Raw genomic sequence first — 21,571 nt, forward strand, 5'->3', positions numbered from 1 at the left:
ACTTTAGTCAGGCTCCTGAACCTTCTCGTAGGCCCATCTGTGCACTTCTAGTTTTAGTAAGAACCTCCACCTTTGATATCTGATCACTCTCAGTATCGGATCAGGTTCTTCATCTTCCACCATTCACCAGGTGATGTCTGATCACCCTGGGTTGTCTTCAGCAAGAATTGTGTTAGGTTGGTTTAACCACAATTCCCCTTATCCTTAATGTTTCCTCTTGGTAATTTTCCATCTATTGACACTGCCCCCCTCCCCTTGGCTATAAATTCCCACTTATCCATGCTATATGTGGAATAGAGTCCAATATCTCTCTTTCCCTGCAAAATCACATCACAGTGATACCTATACCTATCTCGATGGTCCTGAATAAAGGCTGCCTTTAACAAATGTCATTGAATATATATATTTTTTTATTTAACATTCCACATCCTTACCAACACATGGTGGGTCAATCTTTAATTTTAGCCATTCCAACAAGAGTGTAATGGTAAGTCACTGTGACTTTGATCTGCATTTCCTTAATAACTAATGATTTTGAGCTCCTTTCTATGTGCTTACTGACCACTTATCCTCTTTTGTAAAGTGTTCAAGTTATTCATACATTTTGACACAAATGCTGCAATGATTAGAAATGTGTCCTATGTTAAAAAATATTTGAGTGTCTGCCATGAACTTTTCTAGGTTCACTAATCAGCTGTGTGACCAAGCTATATGAGATCTTTGCTGTTATTTAAAGAGTTCATATTCTAGTGAGGAGAGACAGAAAGTAAACGGGCAGCAAACAAATAAGATGATTTTTGATGGTATGGAGATACCCTGAAATGTTATCAATTAACAATACAATATCGGAAACAACCTATATCCCCAAAGGGGTAGGGATAGGGAATTTAGGTAATTTATGGAATAGAAACTTGACGGACTATTGTAATGCCATTAAATTGATAAGTATGACTTAAAAAGAATACTTAGCTGTATAATAAAAAGGTCAAATTTAAAATTGTATGTATACTTTGTTAAAGACTATGTAAAATACTCATGCTATAATACGTATAGACAATGACTGGAAGAACCCAGAAGAAAAAGAAAAGGCTGTTGTGTTTTTTGGGGTGGTGGAATTATAGGAGGGTTAAAGGCTTTTGATTTCGGTTTGTTGTTTGTTGTTGTTGTCTTACCTCTTATCGCGTTCTCAACAGTAGAAACTGGAATCTTGGAGTATTCATGGGAATTTCCTCTGCGTAAGGCTTGAGTTCAGAGACTTATACATTTAACATGAGACGTGACAGATTAAAAAATAAAACTGAGTTACTTCACTGAAGTAAGGCAAAGCGAGGGCTAAGAGTTTCACTTCGTAGGTTTTAGAAATTGCAAGGCACCGAGAAATTACGCCTGAGGAATCCCGCAGAGGCGTCGGGTTCACGCCTGACGGGAGGCGCGAGCCCGGGGACAGGTCAGCGCGGCGCGGAGTAGTGACGTCGCGCGCCCGGCAGGAACTTACGTCACTTTTCCGCGCCGCCGCTTTCGGTCCGCGTGAGTTTCGTTCTCGCGCCTGCGGCGGTCCTGGGGCCACTGTTGGCCTTCTGTGCGGTCCTTTTCGTTCGCGAGTCGGCCTCCCTCACGTGGGACCATGGCGACCGACTCGTGGGCCCTAGCAGTGGACGAGCAGGAAGCGGCTGTCAAGTCGGTCAGTGACTTCAGCTCCAGGCGGGGAGAAGGACGTAGGAGGGTCCAAGTGGAACCCGCTTCTAATCCAGGGAGCCCCACTGTTTGGGCAGGCCGATGGCCCACCGGGGAGTCCCCGCCCCCCGATTTGCTCCTAGAGACCAAATTCGAGCCTTTTTTCTTCATCTGAGCCTGTTAAAGACTTTTATCTTGTAGCAAATCTGTCCCCGCTTTGTATGCTTTCTTGTATTGCCTCTCTTCAGTGGGGATTGTAAAGAAAGGCAACTTTAGGTGCTGATTCGCTTTCTCATCTTTTCTGAGCGATTCTGTGCTACTCGTTTTAACATTTTTTAGATCCATGCTAAACTTGGTTGGCAGTTTGTAGCTCTTTGCAGAATAACATGTCCAGGTTTATATATATTTTAGTCTGCAAATGTTGGCGGGAGTCACACAAATTGTTTCATTGATGTTTAAATGATGTTCATTGAGTTTCATATACTGGTTCTTTGATTAATAAAGAGCCATTCAACTAGAAGGTAATTGTAATATAAACTGTGACTTTCTGTTAGCCCAAAATTTAAGTTTGTTTAATAATGGACTTGATTTTAAGAATATAGTTGGGTTTTTTGTTGTTTTGTTCTTGTAGTGTGAAGTCTTAAATAACTTTTTAATGCCGAATATTAATTCTCCAGTCACCCTTTATTGCTTTGGGAGGATTGTCGGTTTGTCGGCAGATATCTGAAATGGGCTAAATTCCTTGGGGAACAGAAAGAAGCTTCACGGTGTAGTTAGGAAGGCTAGAATGCGGGAAGTGCTATGAAAATGGTGAGAATAATATGTTAACTCTGTCTGGGAGAGGATATTTACGTGTAGGAAAATCAAGGAAATTCCTTTTCAAGTAGTTTACATTAGAGCTGGATATTAGAGAATGAGTCATTTAAGGTAAAGATGGAAGTGAAAGGCATTTTAGGAAAATAGAATGCACAAAAGTGCTGGACTTGCCTAGAAAACAAGAATCAGGACTCATTTTTGATGCAGCTTGAGGTTATTGGGTTGTAGTAGGAGCAATATAGAAAATATTGTACGGAGTGTACTTTGTACCTTAACTAAGAACTTAAAGGGAAGCGGCTTTATTTGGTTGGTTTGGGGATTTTTAAGGATGCTAACAAGATCAGATTGAGAGCTGACAAGACTCAATGTTGGTCTGCAGAGAGCAGAATATATTAGGAGTGATACCTAAAGGAAAGGAGGTCAGTGCGAAAGTTACTCTAATAGCCCAGAGATATATGGCGTATATTGGGTGGTGAAAATGAAGATGAGGGGATGGAGTCAAGAGATAATTGTGGAGGTATAACGGGAAGGATTTAGAAAAAGAGAGAAGGGGGTAAAAAGGCAAAGATTACTGTTTGCAACCTTGATCCCACAGGTGGGATTGAGAAAGTGCTAATAACAGGACTAGGGGAGTGGGAAGAAGGAAAGATTTCATATGGAGGATGGTGAGTTCCCTTTTGACTATTCTGAATTTGAGGTAAGGAGGACATTTTGTTAACTACCTGAGTCCCCAAGAGTGGTCCAAGTTTGATGATTTCCTAGGAGGACTCACAGAACTCAATGTATAATTACACTCACAGCTATGATTTATTACAGTGAAAAGATAAAAAGCAGAATTAGCAGAAGGCAAAGGCACATGGGGCAAAGTCCAGAGAAAACCAGTCACAAGCTTCTAAGAGTCCTCTTCCAGAGATGTCACATGCTCCACTTAATCCACGCTCAATTCTTCTATCAACAGATTTTAACAAATGTCAAGGGTTGTCAGGGAAGCTCATTAGAGATTCAGTACTCAAAGTATTTATTGGGGGGGAGGGTCTGTTAACGTAGTCATTCTCTGCCTAGCCTATACCAAAATTCCAGACTCCCAAAATGAAAGTTAGTCTTAGCATAAACCACGTGTTTTAATCAAACATAGTCAGTGAACACCTCAGTTCTGCGAATGTGGGAACCCTCTCAAAATCCACATTCCCAGACACCAGCCAAGAGCCAACCTTGCAAGCTGGCTTTCCCAAGGATAGTAGTCAGGCCTGCCACGTTAACTCTTTTCTGCACGGTACCCATCAGGCATTTGTAAATGTGGTGCCGGAGTTGGGGAGAAGAATCATGTTAAAGGTATAAAACTGACAGCTATCCACAAAGAAATCAAAAAGTATATAGTTCTGGTGCTCTAGTGTTTAGCATCAATTCTTCCCTAAAAGACAGTTACCGAGCATTGGTTTCAAGTCTTTTTAAACCTATGACCCTAATCTAGCTATGGTATTATGACTATCACAAACACAGGCCTAAACATTCTTGGTATCTAGTTCTAACCAATTTACTTTTCAGAAGCTGGTGTAATTAAATGTTTTAAAACATAGCTAGCTTCCTAATAGTTGGGAAAAAACCCTCGCCCCTTTTTATTTTACCACACAGACTTGTGTACATTAGCTTAATAAATAATTCATGATATTAGATTATCCTGTAGCTCTGCTCTCAAGTGTTTTTTATTTCCATTCAGATCAGCAATTTGCAGATTAAGGAAGAGAAAGTCAAACCAGATACCAATGGTGAGTTACTAGTAACTGTAAACTGGATACAAGCTACACGTTTGCTTTTGTTTTGCACTCATAGCTGCAGTGTGAAAAGGAGTTTTTATTTAGTATGTTTGACAAATGTCAGCACTGGATTCGACAGCCAGTAAAGTCGGTTTCACACTGAAGGAAATATATTATTTTTCCAGATTTTAGCTAGTTTCTAACCCCTTAAAATCAAGAGTCACTATTGGATTATATTGTCACCATTCACTTGATAATGTTTCTTTAGATTATTTTAAATTTAATTTTTAAAGGTTAATCTGAATTCAAAAGCCAGAAAGTGTAAACAGGTGAAAGGCCTCCTTTCCATTCTGGACCACCATCTACTCAGTTCCCATGCCCCACTTATATTAGTTTGCTAGGGCTGCCATAACAAACTATCACGAACTGGGTGGTTTAAACAACAGAAATTTATTGTTTCACAATTCTGGAGTCCAGACATTCAAGATGGAGGTGTAGGCAGGGTTGGTTTCTTCTGAGGCCTGCAAGGAAGGATCTGTTCCAGGCCTTTCCCAAGCTTCTGGTGGTTTGCTGGCAATCTTTGGTGTTCCTTGGCTTGTAGAAGCATCACCCTGATCTCTGTCTTCATCTTCACATGGTCTTCTCCTTGTGTGCATGTCTATGTCCAAATTTCCTCTTTTCATGAAAACATCGGTCATATTGGATTAGGGCCCACTCTAATGACCTCATCTTAACTAATTACAACTGCAATGACCCTATCTCAAAATAAGGCCTCATTCTGAGTTACTGGGGTTTAAGACTTTAACATGTACATTTTAGGGGTACACAACCCATAACACTACCCTAGCCCATAATTAACCACTGCTATTGGATTTTTAACATTCTTCTAAAGTTTCTTTATGCAAAGCAAATACAAATACAGATTCTCCCTCCATCCCTCGCTCTTTCTTTCTCTCACCAGAAGATGGCCTAGTGTACAGAATATACTTAATTTCATTCAACAGCGTACCCTGGCAAATTTTCCATATCAGTATATGGAGTTTTCTTACTCTGTTTCGTAATTGCATAATATTACATTGTTTTGATACACCATAATTTATTTCACCAGTTTTGACAGATACTTGAGTTGATCACATTCTTTTGTTGTTATAAACGATGTTTCATGGAATAACCTAGAACTTAATTCTTTTCATACATATGCAAATATGTTTGTAGGATAAATTTTCCCAAAATGGATTTGCTAGGTCAAAGGTATATTCATTTGCAATTTGCATTAATATTTTCAGGGTAGTCTCCATAGTTCTTATACCAATTTATATTTCTGTCACTAAAACATTAGACTGCTATTCCCCTACAGCCTCACCACAGAATTTTTAGTTCGAAACTTGGAATTTTGCTGATCTTATAGGTAAAAAATGGTGGCTAAGCATAATATTTTTTAATTTGTGTTTCATTAGTAAGGTTGAATATTTTCATAAGTTTAAAAGAATTTGTATTTCCTTTTCCTGAATTGACTGACGGTTTGTATCATTTGCCCATTTTTGTCCCCTCATATTTTGTTTCTCTGCCTCTCTTGGGATCATTGAATATTTTAGAGTTTCATAATGTATTTATTGGCTTTTTAGCTATATAACTCTATGCATTAGCTTATGCATGTTTTAAAGTTTTCTTCATGTAAGTCTTGCATATTTGTTTATTTTGGTGCAGTATTTTATCTTTTTAGTTGTCAATATAAGTAGGCTCTTTTCAATTACATCAGTTTGTATTTATTTAAGCTATTGATTTCTACTTACTTAAGTTGATAGTCCTGCAAATTTACAATCATATGTTCTATAAAAAGTGATCATTTTACCTCTTTTTAATTTTTAATACCTTTATGTTCTTTCTCATGTCTAATTATGTTTCCTAATATAATGCTGTATTTTATGTTAGGATATGTAAGTCATAGGTAACATTCTGATCACTTTGAAGTCAGTCAAAATTTCTAGAAATCGAAATTTTCTTATGCTAGGAATAAAAATCTACTAAACATAAAGAAGTGCTATTTACCTTTTTTTTACAATTTTATTTATATTTATTTAAATTATTTACATTTTGATCACTTAAATAAGTTTTAGTATTTATACTTTCCCACCTTTTGGGTGCGTTTGATATTTGCCTTTCTGATTATGACAGTGATTTTCTCGTGTAGGTGTTATCAAAACCAATGCCACAGCAGAGAAGACAGCAGAGAAAACAGATGAAGAAGAGAAAGGTAACTGCTTTTCGAAACCCTGCAGCAGGAGACGCAGTATAACCCAAGACTTGCCTTCCCGGAGCCAGAGACACTCTGAGTTATAAGATGAAGGAGAAAAGGAGAAATCTGCAAAGGAGATTGAGAAGATATGGTCAGTGAGAAAGAAGGACCAAAAGAGAGTAGTGTCCCAGAAACCAGGAGAAGGAAGTGTTTCTGAAGTAAGAAGTCAAATATAGGTAACAAGTTAAGAGAAGAACTGAACATGGACTGTTGGATTGATTTAGCAGTGTAGATGTCATTGGTGAGCTTGACAGATGCTGAGAAGGTCAAATGAGAAGATTAAGCAAAAATACCTATTCAGTGTCCATTCAACAGAAGGAGAGGAAAGGAGTGGAGATGAATACAGACAGCCTTTGTAGGGAGTGTTCCACAAAGGGAAGGAGCGGGGGGATGTTTCACGAGGGTGCGGTTTGCCCGACAAATACGAAATCCGGTTTCTTCCTGACAGAGGACAGAGCTGCCCAGTCGTTACTCAACAAACTGATCAGAAGCAACCTGGTCGATAACACAAACCAAGTGGAAGTCCTGCAGCGGGATCCAAAGTCCCCCCTCTACTCAGTGAAGTCCTTTGAGGAGCTTCGGCTGTGAGTATTTGTTCCTTTGAGCTGTTCCTTGCCAGTCCCTCCTTTTTAAAACTTGGAATCTCAGAGATTCTTATGGGAATTTTGTTTTTCACTTTATTTTAAAAAATCTTAATGTATTTACTTCTTTGACTAGTTAATAATTCACATGATTCAAAAATCAAAAATTATGAAAAAGTATACAGTAATGGTCTCTCGCCCACCCTGTCTCTTGGCTTCCCAGTTCTCCTCATGGTAGGGATTTTTTTAATGCCACAGATTTATTCATCATAGCTGAAAGTCTTTTTTCTTTTATGCTCTTAGAACTTTCAATAAAATATTGGCTGACAGGTGATTTCTGGATGTCAGGAACATTTCTTATTAGGTAAGCCCTCTTGTTAGACTATAGGGTTTACAATCTTAAGACCAGTTTATCTGCTTTTATAAGATCGGTCAAAAGGCCTGTGCAGGATTCCTAGTGCCTACAGTGGAAAGCAGCCTTCAACATTCTGGAAGTTTAAAAAAATCCAGAACCCAGAATTAAATTTTAAGGGAGCACATGTATGGTGGAATAAATAGATTCTTTGCTTTTATTCAGCAAAATCTGTGGTATGCCCACTGTGAGCAAATAGGGATCACATTCCTGTGAACTATCATCACTACTTTAGAGTAAGAAACTTAAAATACGAGAGCCGACTGGAACCAAATTAAGTTGTTAATGAAGTAATAGCTAAGAACAAGTTTTTTTAAGTGTGGCCTTTTTTTTGTTTTCAGGAAATTATACTTTTCTATATTTCTTCCCTCAAGGGTTTCATTCAGCAAATCTGTCATCTCTGCTTCTGTTCATAAACTATATTAGGGCAGCTAGATGTGCTCAATTGTTTCCTGAACTGACAGTTTGCTTTTCCAAGTATCAATGTTTTTTTTTTGAAGTTCCTGTCATTTAAAAGACCGGAGCTCTCTGTTCTATCAGTGATGAATTATCCTCTTTGAAAAGGCAAGTTCTCTCTGATTTAGTTGTTAGTACCCAAAAGAAACAAAGATGAAACCTAATATACTTGGTCTGCTTTGTACTTAAAAGATTTGAATTAATCTGCAAAATAAAAGAAAAATAATGAGTCACTGGAAGCTCTTAGATCCCTTGAAAATCCTCATTTGGTAGTGACTCTGTTCCCTTGGTAGCCAAATCAGAATCTGCTGACCTTATAGCCTTTTCTCCTAAGTGGAAGACACCAAAGGTTATGTTTTCAAAGTTCTTCGTGTCTGAGAACCAACATATGTCAGAAGAATTTGCCTTTTAGAGAGCCGGTTAAAATCCAAGGAAGGCTTAGAGAACAGAAGTCTTGACTTGGTTTGACTTTTCTTTAGAAATATCTAGTGTGATTTTTTTTTTGTGAAACACTTTGTCAATTTAGAAGTATCAGAGAGCTTCTTGTAAACGAGATGTGAGAGTAACTTTAATTGATATTTATTATGTAGCTGCTTATATAAGAAGTTATTGCTTTTCTAGTCTTGATTTTAACTAGACATAAGTAAATCTAAGCATTCATAAAGTTCCATATGATAACCCCTCTTACCTATGTACTATATAGATGAGCTACTGGAAACTGGCTCAATCAATTTTCTTGCCTCATGATTTTCCCAACTATTTGAACAGCTGGCTTTGGAAGGACCACAGAACACAAAATGACTGGTTCAATTTAACATCTGCACTGAGAAAGCTGAAATCCCATTTTCTAAAGGGACTTCTACATCCCTGCAGCATATTAAGCAGTGTTTATTTTTAGATACATCTTTTATAATTTATACCATGAATTAATAAATACCACTCTTGCAGTATCCAGGGAACACTTGTCATCCAAAGCCAACGATATTTGTGGGTCTGCTGAAAGTGTGAATTTCTCCAAGAAAGGAAACGAGCATGTATTTTATGAATTGCGTAACAGTTGCAGATTAAGATTTAGTGGAAAAGATAGTGGCTTTGTTTTGCTTTAGGCAGTGTTTTTTAAGGTCTAGGAAAATATATCTTGCAGAGATAGGAAGCATCATTCTGTGCGAGAAAGAGGAAAAAATAAAATTCTAGGCCTTTAAAATAATCTCAACAACTAGGAATCCATCTTCTCTCTCCCTGGCTTCCTAGGAAACCACAGCTTCTCCAGGGAGTCTATGCCATGGGCTTCAACCGACCTTCTAAGATACAAGAGAATGCATTACCCATGATGCTTGCTGAGCCGTGAGTATGCCGACCCCGGGTGCACCTCTTCAGAATTTGGTTTAATGGCATCCACCAACAGGTGTTAATTGTTCTTGGGAGCAAGATGGGACATTTGGGGCAAGATGTATTTTCAGGGAAACAGCTTGGGGAAGTGCAGAGAGAGTGAGATGGAATTCAGTACAGTTTCTGCTTTTCTCATTTAACAATAAAAACTGATAAAGTTAGCACTGTTATTCTGTACAATTTTAAAAATTGGGCTTTTACAAATTATTTTGAAAGTTTTGGGACCTGCAAAAAGGTGTTAAGAGCAATACCAAGAACGTCTGTAACCCTATTCTGCCAAGAAATAAAACATCATTAATCTACTTACAATTGAAGCCCTTGTGGACCCTTCTCCTTTTTTATCCTCCTCCCCCACCAAAGTAAGCATCATCCTGAAGTGGGTCATCATTCTCTCATGTTTCTTTATACTTTTACTACATATCTATATGTCCTAAGAGTCTAAAGAGTAGTTTACATATTTTTAAACCTTAGATAAATGATATCATACTTGATGCAGCAACTATTTTTGTTCAATTCTATTATTTTTCTTTTTTAATGACAAAAATGCCACCTATTTCCATGACAGTGGGTTACATAAGTGAAATGTGAAAGAAAGGTCCTTTTAAAGCATCTATATGACTTGGTATCTTACATTTTCCATAAAGATGGGAAAAGGGAACACACAAAAGGAACCGAGTCCTAGAGACACATTATGGCTCAGCAGAAAATGTCCTCCAGGATTTGTCTTGGCACAGATCTTATTCTGCAGCCTTAATATCCATGGGGCCCTTAGAGTACAAAACTAGGGCACTCCAGCTGCACTGGGTCTAGAATGAGGATTTCGTGGTATGAACCCATCTAAAGCAATCATTATTTTCCATAATATTTAAGCAGTTTTTTTAACATACAAAAAAAATTGCCCTTCCATCCAATGTAGAAAACCTGCATTAGAGGGGGGACAATCCATATTCCTACCACAACCAGAAAGAACATTTTGACACCTTTTTGTGTTAACTAATGTTATTTTCATCTCTTTTCTTTCTTGATCCAGTCCACAGAACCTGATTGCCCAGTCTCAGTCTGGTACTGGTAAAACAGCTGCCTTCGTTCTGGCCATGCTCAGCCGAGTGGAACCAGCAGAGAGGTACCCGCAGGTGAGGGCTGGGGAATCCTGGGGGCCCTGGAAAGGGCAGTGCCATTTGGTGGGGTATTAACGAGGGTTCCCCTGGGAGGGGTCTGACTGTTTCCAATGCCTCAGAATGTGGCTCAGGCAGAGCAGGTTTGTGCTCCAAGCCTGGACCTGGGTAGAAATCATTCGGAAGCAGCCTTAAACAGTAGCTTCTGAAGGTGTCCACCCAGCCAAACTGAAAAAGTTGGCCTGGTTCGAGAGGATGTGATTCCCTGCACTGTGCAAGTGGTAATAACATTGGCATCCTTGTTGCTTTAGAGCCTGTTGTCTATTACCGAAAGGGTCTCCTAAACTCATCCTTTACGATCTCCCTGTCAGTGTTTATGCCTGTCCCCAACATATGAGCTGGCGCTTCAAACAGGAAAAGTGATTGAGCAAATGGGCAAATTTCATCCGGAACTAAAGCTTGCTTATGCTGTTCGAGGCAATAAATGTGAGTATAAAGGGATGAGAACTAAGCAGTGAGCAGGGTAGAGTGGTTGGGGGGTTGAATTTCGAAGATGTAATGATGCTATTTAGCTTTCTGGTTCAATCTGACCTTAGAGCCCAACTTCATTGCTGTTATTAGCAAATCTGTTTAATTACTTGGCTAATTTGTTAACAGTCCTCTCCATTCTTAAAAATAAGATTTCACATTGTTAGAAAATCCCTGTGTGGGTCCTGGAGTTCTTCACTGAGAAGTCGGCATCCAGAGTTCTGGAAGCCGCTTACTAGATAGAGAAGGATTAGTGGCACTGAGGATGTTGGGTTGAGAGCCAATCCCTTTCTTTAAAAGGAAGCACAGCTTTAGTAAGTAAACTAAGAGCATGCGCAGACCACTTTGTCTTACCAAAATTGGAAATCCTTCCAGCAGTTCTTCCATTGTTCTGCAGAATGTAACGTAAAGAATACAAGTTAAAATGGGGGTGGGCAGAGTTGAAAGTGGGTCATTAGAAAGTTATCAGAATATATAAAACTACAAATCACTAAGAAAAAAGGAATCAATCTAGTAAGAAAATGGACAAAAGAGGCCCAGTTGAACGGACACTTCACAAAAGGAATTCAGAGGGCCAGTAAACATGAAAAGATGATGAGCCTCATTAGCCTCATTAGTAAAATTTCTTGGTTTCTCCTGTACTTTCAATACATCTTTTGCCCAAGAATGATTTTCTAACATCATACCATGGTGAGTCAGAAAATATTGTTTTAATGAGTTATGCTGATCTTCCGGATGTAGACACATCTTATTATACAAAATTTTTTAATTGCATGCATTAACATCACCTCCAAATTCATCAGAGGAATTTATGCACATCAAGAAACTCTCAATTACAGTAGGACATAAAAGTTTTCCAAAATTCTAATTCTGATTTTCTCTTAAAAGCTTAAATATTATCATGGCAGGAAGTACAATCAGTTGTATTTATTGAAGAGAAAGGCATTCTTGTTCATTTTCAAGAAAAGTGTATATTAAATTCCCAACTTGATATGCTATAGTTTGTCTATCAATCAGCAGACAAAAATGGCTAGCTAGTTCAGCTTACCACATAATTGATCAAAAAAGAGCTTTTTCTGGAGCAGACCATCATGATTTGATAAGCATCAAAAGCACTTTATAATTAGGTTAGGTATTTTTGTGCGTGTTTGATATCTCAAACTAATGGTTATACCTGAGTGAAATGTACCAGAATCTTGTGACAACGTATTATCTTCTCTACATTGTTTTATGATAACATGGGACTTCACTGTGTATGAAGGGTTAACATGTTAACTGTTTTTAATGTGTCATTTTTTAATGCTTCAGTTTTGACTGACAAGCAGTGGATATTGAGAACCATGATATGTTTAAAAGCTAATTTAAAACTTTACCAATAGATAGTTGAATTTCTAGCAAAAGGCCCTTTTTCCACATTTTAAATTTTATTTGTTTTTAAAATAGTCAAGACATTGACATGTTTCAAATTGAAAAGATATATGGTAGAAACTTCTTTCTGCCAACCACCTAGTTCTTCCGAAAGCCACCCAGGACTACCATTTCTCATGTGTCTTCCTAGAGGTACTCTATAGTTCATAATATATGTGTGTATGTGTGTGTAAATATATAATGTATGCGTATACTCACATAGACATGTACATATATTACATGTATTTTTTTGCCCCTTATGGTATACAAACTTCAACAATTTTTTCACATTTAAAAATGTATTTTGGAGATTATTTCATATCAGTTCCTAAATGGTTTTATACTTTTAATGGTGTCATTCGTGGGGTGTATCATATTTTGCTTAATTAGTTGCCTTTTGAAACACTCTGTGTTTTGAAATCTGGAATTAACTTGTTCTACTAACTCTGGAAGGATGGGCAAGACTTTAATTTCCAGAGCTGGTTTTGCCATAGAAACACTCACAGAACACATATTGTCTCCACAGTGGAAAGAGGTCAGAAGATAAGTGAACACATTGTCATCGGCACCCCTGGGACTGTCTTAGACTGGTGCGCAAAGCTCAAGTTCATCGACCCCAAGAAGATCAAGGTGTTTGTTTTGGATGAGGCCGATGTGATGATAGCTACTCAGGGCCACCAAGATCAGAGCATCCGCATCCAAAGGTAGGAATCTGGAGCCAGCAGGAACTTCTCGGCTTCCCAATCTGCAGCATCTTCTCCTTTTACTTCAAACTCCTCTTCTTGCTCCTGCCAGATTCTTTGCTCTAGCACTTCCAGAAGCATTGGTTTGATGGGCCGTGTCAGCCTGAATTGAGGAAGGAGACTTAGGGAATCTGTCACCACCCCGTCCCTGCCCCGTGTCTGCTTCTGCCTCCTCCCCACAGTGCTCCTCCCCCTCTGCCACCTTCCTGGGGATGCAGACCACCCAAGCCTGGGGTGGCTGTGCTTCCGCTGTTCCGGTGAAAAACTCAGGATCACGCCAAGTACCTGGGCTTTCTCTTGCAGGATGCTGCCCAGGAACTGCCAGATGCTGCTTTTCTCGGCCACCTTCGAAGACTCTGTGTGGAAATTTGCCCAGAAAGTGGTCCCGGACCCAAACATTATCAAACTGAAGCGCGAGGAGGAGACACTGGACACCATCAAGCAGTATTACGTCCTGTGCAATAACAGAGACGAGAAGTTCCAGGCCTTGTGTAACCTCTACGGGGCCATCACCATTGCTCAAGCCATGATTTTCTGCCATGTGAGTAGCAGCAGAAGCAGCAGGCCTGGTAAGGGAGGCGCTGCCCTGGAGGCTGTTGCCCTGCCCCCTCCTTCTCCTCCCTCTGAGAAGGACCAGGTTCCTCATATGGAACTGGGAAGGGAACAGTTTGGAAAGATGTAAGAGACTTTTGCTTCTTAGTGTCTTGAGGTATACATAGCCCTCTGAACTTTATGTTATTCGTAGAAGATATATTAGAAAACCCAAGAGAATCGACTAGTATTTGTAAGAAAAATAAGAAACTAAAAAAGTTGGGTGGTTATAAAATTAATATAAAATAGCTAGTTTTCCAGTCTCAAATAGCAAACACTTTTTAGAAAATGGAAAGATATATCTCATTTATAATAGCCAAAAAATAAAAACAAAAAACTTCAAGAATAAATATTTAAGATATATGAAGAAAACTTCAAAATGCTGTTAAGAGGAAGACAGTTCTTCCTCTGTCGTTGGAAGACTTGTGATTTTAGAGTGACATCCCTCCCCCAACTTTAGATTGAAACTTTCAAACCTACAGAAAGGAAAAAAAAATTTATGCCCTTCAACTATTGTCATTTAGTTACATTCGCATTATTCATCTGCTTGTATATTTGACCTATCTGTACTTTTTCTTTTCGCAGAATCATTTTAAAGGTAGTCCTTGGCATCATGATAATTATCCCCTATGCAGTTCATCCATATTCCACTTGCCCCACGTGTACCAAAAAGGTTCTTTATTGCTTTCGATTACTGTCGTTAAACCTAAGAGCCAATCAAAGATTGTTGCATTTAATTGTCATGTCTCTTGAGACTCCTTTAATCTAGAACAGTTTCTCCACCTTTCATGACATGAACATCTGAAAGAGTCCAGGCTAGTAAGTAGAATTCCTCTGATTTTTTCTCCTGTGTGATTTTATTTGGTTAAATATTTCTGTAAGATTACAATCCAGTTGACATTGTTACTTCCTATTACAGCGTCATGATAACAATCTTAGAAATTTAAACCTTCCCTGCTAAGTTTCAGGTAGAATCTTCCAGATTCAAAATATTCTTTTCAGGTACCTTCATTTCTCAAATGTTTTCTTCCTTCCAGACCCGCAAAACAGCTAGTTGGCTGGCAGCAGAGCTGTCAAAAGAAGGCCACCAGGTGGCTCTGCTGAGTGGTGAAATGATGGTGGAGCAGAGGGCTGCGGTGATTGAGCGCTTCCGAGAGGGCAAAGAGAAGGTTCTGGTGACCACCAACGTGTGTGCCCGCGGTGAGCAGGCAGCGTGTCCTGGTCTGCCAGGCTTGGGGTAGCTAGAGAAATCTTCATATGTGAAAAGTTCGAGACAGTTCGGGGGGATCAGGTTGGGTGGGTGGTGACATTGTTTTCTAGGAGAGACTGGATTCTCTCAGCAGGTAAGAACTTTCACTGAAGCCCGGAGTCCTGACTTGGAAGGCAACATACAGGCAGGTTCATAACGGCACCTGCTCTTCTTAGGGCATCCAGTGAGGTTTTAGCAGCATCTCTAGGTGCTCGTGTTTAGCAGAAGCTCTCTTACTGACTTCATAATTTTGTTAGCGCTGCCAGTGTTCTGTGGTTTTCCACTGAGTTCTGCTATATGCCACTTGTCCCTGAATCCCAGAGCTGGCCCACCCAGACTCCTCCTTCCACCCGAAGTTGGTGTATGTGGCTCGACTGGGTGACAGTGATTTCTGTCTTCCATCCTTACCCCTCTCCAACTCTCCTTCATGCAGGTATCGATGTTGAACAGGTGTCTGTCGTCATCAACTTTGACCTTCCCGTGGACAAGGACGGGAACCCGGACAACGAGACTTACCTGCACCGGATCGGGCGCACCGGCCGCTTTGGCAAGAGGGGCCTGGCGGTGAACATGGTTGACAGCAAGCACAGCATGAACATCCTGAACAGAATCCAGGAGCATTTTAGTAAGTCCTAGCAGTGTCCTCTACCAGGGTTCTTTCCTCACAGGGCCAAGTCCAGGGGTGGGGGAAGGGTAGATTTTCCTGCGGCCGGAGAGAGGCTTTGTCCTTATCACAGTCCCCTCCTTCCCTACAATATGGAAGTTGTCAAAGAGCACGCCTGGAGAGTTAGGGTCAGGGACTCAAATGACAGCTCCCCCTTGGCCAGGCTGAGGGGTTTGGGGCTCTGACTCTTGCTGTCCGTGTCGCTTTCTCAGGCACCAGAGGCCTTGGGGTTAGATGGAGGATCGATGTGGCCAGAGACAGGGCTTGTTCCTAGGAAGACAGAGACCTGTGTGTGTTTATTTCCTCCGGGCTGTGCTGTCCCTTCCTTAGGTATATGTCTCCATGGTAACTGCATGTTGATCCTTCTTTGAATCTTTTTTCCCCAGATAAGAAAATAGAGAGATTGGACACGGATGATTTGGACGAGATTGAGAAAATAGCCAACTGAGAAGCTCCACCAGCCCCTGGTGCCTGCCCTTGGCACTCGCCCTGCATGGGAGAATAGTGCTGTCATGGCACAGGCCTAGACAGTCACCAAAAGACGAAAGCACGAGTAGACAGAAGCTACCTACCTCATTTTAAATTACATTTGGACTTGACAAAAATTATGCAAATGATTAGAAAAAGTAGAAGGAAATTTTTGAATTTTGGAAAATTTAGTCCTTTTTCCCCCATTTTATTAAGCCATGGTTTCCCCCATCTGTATAATAATCTAGTTGCTATTGGTAATCACTGGTCCCAGGATCTTTTGCCTGTTTTCTGACTAGGGGTGTTGGGACCAGCCTCCAGCCCCTAAAGAAATGATAGAGGTCGAGTTCGGGAGAGGCCACCAGGTGGATGGTGTGTGGGAAGCCACAGCTGAGACCTTTGATCTGCTTCCCTTGTCTGTCCCTGACTGAGACCTGTCACAAATGTCTCTTGCCCTTGGGGCCATCTTCCTTCCCCTGAAATCCAGAGGCGTTCCAGCTGATCCCTTTGACTTCTGTTCTCTGTGCCAGAGAACATCCCAGTTTCTCCCTGGGTGAGCATCTTGGCTACTTTTGTAAACATCTGATTTGGGGAGAAACACAGAAGTCGGTGAATCTTCAGAGAGATTAGTCTGGCAAGGGTAGATGAATCCTTTGAGGGTCCGGGCCTGCCTTCTCTTGCTGTTTTTTGTCTGCTCTGTTACCTGGTAGTCAGTCAGGGCAGCCAGGAGACACCAGGCAATTTTCTGACACACACCTGGCGGAGCGAGTTGGTTCTTACCCATAGGGTGTCACACTATGCCTGAAGGTGAGCAGCGGAGTTTGGAAAGGAAGTTATGACCAAGTGAAAACTCTGATTATGCTGTTCATCTGTAGCAGTGGATCTGTTGCTTACTTTAATTCATACATTGTATGAATAAAGATGGATAATTAGAGCTATACCCATCATTCATTATGTTAAGAAATTTTAAAATAATTATGAAACATTTACTAATCATGAGTTGTTTTTATTTGTATTTTTCTGATTATTAGACTAATATATGCTCATTAAAAATATATTTGGGTGCATATATATGTAAAGTGCAAGTGCTCTCTGCCTCCACCTCTCTGGGATCGCCATTGCTAGCAGCCTGGTGAACATTCAATATGTTGCCTTCTGTTTGCATGCATCAACCCACTTTTACAAAAATATGAACACTCTTGTGCAGCCTGCCTTTTCACTTACCAGCATATTTTGGACATCTGAAATGTCCAGCACACGTAGATCTTACTCTTGACAATGGCATTCTATCATGCAGCTGCCCAGCATTTATTTCATGGTTCCTCTAGTGATAGGCATATGGTGTTTTCCACTGTGTTGTCTTGCCACAGAGTCACAGGAATATCCTCACTCATCTCTGTGCCCTGCGAAGACTCCTAGGATGTATTCCTGGAAGTAGAGTTGTTGGGTTAAAGAGTGGGGACATTTAAACTTTTAATGCATTGCCAAATTAGCCTTCCCAAAGGTTTTTACCAGTTTATGTTACTGTAGTGATAACAAAAACACTACCTATTTTCTTACCTGCTTGACAACCTACATCACCAATTTTTAAAACTTAGTCTGAGTAGCAAAAATAGGTTACATCATTGCTTTTTTGTTTTGTATTCAGTGAGGTTTGGCAATTACTCAGTTTTGGATATTCATATTTTCTTTTGTCTCACCATTTTGCTATTGGATTGTCAATCTTTAGGTTTTTAGCCACCTTTCTATTTCGGGGAAATTAAACTTTGATTTGAGTGGTAGATGTTTTCCTAGTTTGTCTTCACAAATTCATGTTAATACAACACAAAAGTTTAATGTTATATTTCATTTTTAAAAAATCTAGATTTTATGTCATGGCTGAAAAAGCTTTCTTTACCCCAGTATTATAGATTAGTCTTGTTTCTGTAGTTGCAGTTCTTGGGGAATAAATTTTCTAAATTCTTGTAGATCTGAAAATGTTTTGCCCTGCTCATTGGCTGAGTGATTATGGTTACCTGAGGTGAGCCATGGCAGGACTGTGGGTGTGTGGGCCCGAGCCATGGACATTGAGCGAATGGGGAGGAGATACAAAGGTCCCAGATGAGAGCGGACGTGAGTGAAAGACTTGAGAGTCTGTGTGGGTAAAGCCAGGTACAGGAGGGAAGGACTGCAGGTACATAAGGGGCAGTTGTAACCCATAGCTGGAGGTGGGCGAAGGGCATCTGAGAAGAAAGCCTAGGGTTAAGAGAGGAGCAAGGTTCAAGAAAGGCAGAGGACCAGGTGAAGTAGGGGGAATGGGGAGGCGGTGGGAAGGAGGTGGGGAGGGGAGATGGAGGAGGCACAGTGGAGTGCCAGCATTCCAGTTAAGTGACACCCACTCAGCTGAAAACAACAGTGATACAGAAAACTAGAAAACACACACATCGCCTGATCCCCAAACAAGATGATGATTTCTGTGGATTAGCAATGGGGCAAAATACAAAGTGGTGAGCATGGCTGAAACCAAAAGCTTTTTGGGCTCCAGTCCAAAAATGGAATAGCTACAGGCGGTTAGGTCCTGTTGAGTAGAGAGGACCGGAAGCTCTGCACACAAGCTCAAACCAAAGCCAACCTTGCTGCTGGGAGGGAGCTGGACTGAACTGGCTGGACATGAGACTTTTCTTAAGACTCAGGGCTAGAAAGGTGGCGGGAGAACTTGGACACCACCCCCTCTCCCCACCACTAGTAACTGACACACAGTTCTGTTGACTCTGCCCGGTTTTCGATATCCCCAGATCACTGAATGTCAGCAGGTCTAGTTCTAGAATAAGGTCCAAAGGAGCAGGCAGCTGGATGGAGTCAACTGCTAACCGTATCTGTGGATTATGGGGAGAGAAGAAATCTAATGCTAAGAAAGACTGCAAACAATATCAAAACAAATTCGCCCGAAGTAAAATTAGTTTTATAGAATGGCCTGGTAAGGGACTTTATGTGCGTTTGGCTGCTCAAAGAGATAATACACTTCGCTAAAAAAGAGCAAGGTATTTTTAGACAAAAGCAGTGGCATGCTGAAATTCACAAGCGCTAACTTAAATCACTGGTAGCCTGAAACTAGCCATGCTGGGAGTCTTTACACTACAGAAATGAACAGATGCTACCAGTTTTTTGTTCTCAGAGAAAGAGGCTACTAGCATACCGTTGGGCAGAAATAAAACAAGTTTAGAAATGAGAAAAGTAGCCATTGTAATAAACTCAATAAATGGGACTCCTAGATTTAAATCGTAATTCTACTCTTGATTTAAAAACAAGCTAAATTTCAGTTGTTTCACACAAAACTATTTCTTGCTCCCATAAAGTCTAAAGTGGATGTTCGTGATTGGTTGAGCTCTACAGGACACTTCTCCCTGACTCCTTCAATTAAAAAAATACTTTTTATAGACTTAATTTTTTAGAACAGTTTTAAATTTACAGAAGATGGTAGAGAGGGTTCCCATATATCCCCCCTGCCTCACACCCAGATTCCCTTATTAACATTAGTGTCATTCATATATTTATTATAATTAATGAGCCAATATTGATACATTATTTTTCAGATTTCCTCAGTTTTCCTCTAGTGTCTTTCTGTTCCAGGGTCTCATCCAGGACACCATATTACATTTAGTCTTCATGTCTCCTTAGGTTCCTCTTAGCTGTGACAGTTTGTCAGACTATCCTGGTCGTTGATGACCTTAACAGTTCTGAGCAGGGGTCAGGTATTTTGTAGGAGTCTCCTCTCTACTGGGATTTGTCTGATGTTTTTCTTATGATTAGACTGGGATTATAGGTTTTAGGGAGAAAGGCCAAAGAGGTGAAGTTTCATTTTTATCACATCATATCACAGGCACATACTATCAATATGACATTGGTGTCATCAAGGTTAGATAGTATTTGTCAGGCAGTATTTGTCAGGTTTCTCCACTGTAAAGTTACTTTTATTTCCTCTCTTTCATACTTTACTCTTTGGGAGGAAGTCACTGTGCACCGTGCATATCTAAGAAGTAGGGAGCCATCCTCCTTGAGGGCAGAGTAGCTACATAAATTATTTGGAATTTTTCGGCATAGGAAATTTATCTCTTCCCCATTTATTTAATGATGCATTTATATAAGTATAGATTGATGATGTTAACCTTGATCACTTGGTTAAGATGACTGATATTTAAAAAATATTTTAAATATGCTCAAATTTTAAAGTATAGTTATTTCATTGATAGCAAAGAAAGCTACGATTTCTGCCCCATCCCTTGAGTGGCCTTTAGTGTGGTTCTTCGTGGAGACAGGGTTTCATAGGAAGAGCTGTGGAGATGCAGCCTGGGAGACTGGAACATCCATCCAAGGAGGATTGGGTTGTCTTCCTCCTAATGAGTCTCTTTATACATTTTATGACAAATTATAAATACTAAAGAAATATTGCAGGAAGGCCTTCCATGATTTAGTTTATATTCTTATGAATTGTTTGAATTATTTTTGTCATGAATGTCTTCCTTTTTCATTTAAAACAGGAAGTTATTTCATAACAAAAGAAAGATTGAACTCAGATCCTCAGAATGGAGACACCATATGTTCTTTCCGCTTCACTGAGCTTTCCCCCTGGAGAGAAGCTATGCTGCCAGAAAGAGCCTGTATTATTCTCAAGAGCAGAAACAGTCTGTTAGATGAAAGGTGTGATTTTATATTCTCAGAAGAACAGGCTAGTCCTGATACCCACGGTATAGTAAGTGTGGGAGAAGGGGGAATTTTCTTGCATTTGTGTGGGTTAGTTGTCGCCCGGGCACAGACTTGCTGCAGAAGCTGGGATTTTTCTGGAGAGGTAGTGAATAGGGACATTGATTCCTAATTCACACTCAGAAAGCAATAATTTAATTTAAAATATAGTAGTTTTAGGATTTTACCCTTCCTCTCACCTAGCCAGAAATGATATTTTCTTGCCAAACAGTTCTTTGCATGCTAAATGGTAACTCACAGCTGTTCTTGTGATGGGTAAAATACTTCATCACTTCCTTCCCTTACCCTGGCATCAGCCCGCACACCAGCCAGGTGTATATCCACTCACCCCTGCCCAGGGCATAAACCCAAGCATTTTTCTCCAAAGACTCCTCTGTGTTGTAGACTGTATTACTGCTCACCCCAATATGGTACCTCTCCCAGAGGAGGATTGCGTATCCCTGCCAGAATGAGGCATGGCCATGGGACTTCCTTGGCATCAAAAAATGTGAACTTCTTGACAGAAGCTTTAAGAGACAGCCTGTGATTCACCAGATTCTCTTTCCTTGCCCCCAAGACCACAGGTCCATCACAGATGGTGTCACTGTCCACCTGGGTCCCTGAGTGACTGTGATGCTCAGAGCCCCGTGATGGAAATGTGGCTTGAATGAGAAATAAACTTTGTTGTTTTAAGCCACTGGGAGCTTGT

At 40.2% G+C, this 21,571-nt stretch overlaps 1 protein-coding gene across 3 annotated transcripts; it reads left to right on the plus strand.

Moving 5' to 3' along the window:
• The first annotated feature begins 1,508 nt into the window (after nt 1-1,508).
• LOC120596596 (ATP-dependent RNA helicase DDX19A) lies at nt 1,509-17,924 on the plus strand. 3 transcript variants are annotated; one of them, XM_039856053.1, is made up of 13 exons: nt 1,549-1,681; nt 3,086-3,155; nt 4,208-4,256; nt 6,436-6,498; nt 6,989-7,124; nt 9,241-9,333; nt 10,409-10,511; nt 10,865-10,979; nt 12,955-13,132; nt 13,475-13,712; nt 14,800-14,962; nt 15,445-15,636; nt 16,062-16,123. In XM_039856053.1, exons 2-13 carry the CDS (start codon nt 3,153-3,155, stop codon nt 16,121-16,123), a joined length of 1,395 nt encoding a protein of 464 aa, XP_039711987.1. In that variant the 5' UTR covers nt 1,549-1,681; nt 3,086-3,152. The 3 variants fall into 3 exon arrangements, with proteins under 3 accessions (XP_039712587.1, XP_039711309.1, XP_039711987.1); XM_039856653.1 differs by lacking the exons at nt 1,549-1,681; nt 3,086-3,155 and adding an exon at nt 1,509-1,527; XM_039855375.1 differs by lacking the exon at nt 3,086-3,155 and having other exon boundaries at nt 1,538-1,681; nt 16,062-17,924.
• The last annotated feature ends 3,647 nt before the right edge of the window (nt 17,925-21,571 follow it).

The sequence above is a fragment of the Pteropus medius genome, unplaced genomic scaffold (assembly GCF_902729225.1).
Source record: "Pteropus medius unplaced genomic scaffold, Ma_sr-lr_union100, whole genome shotgun sequence".
NCBI lineage: Eukaryota > Metazoa > Chordata > Mammalia > Chiroptera > Pteropodidae > Pteropus > Pteropus medius.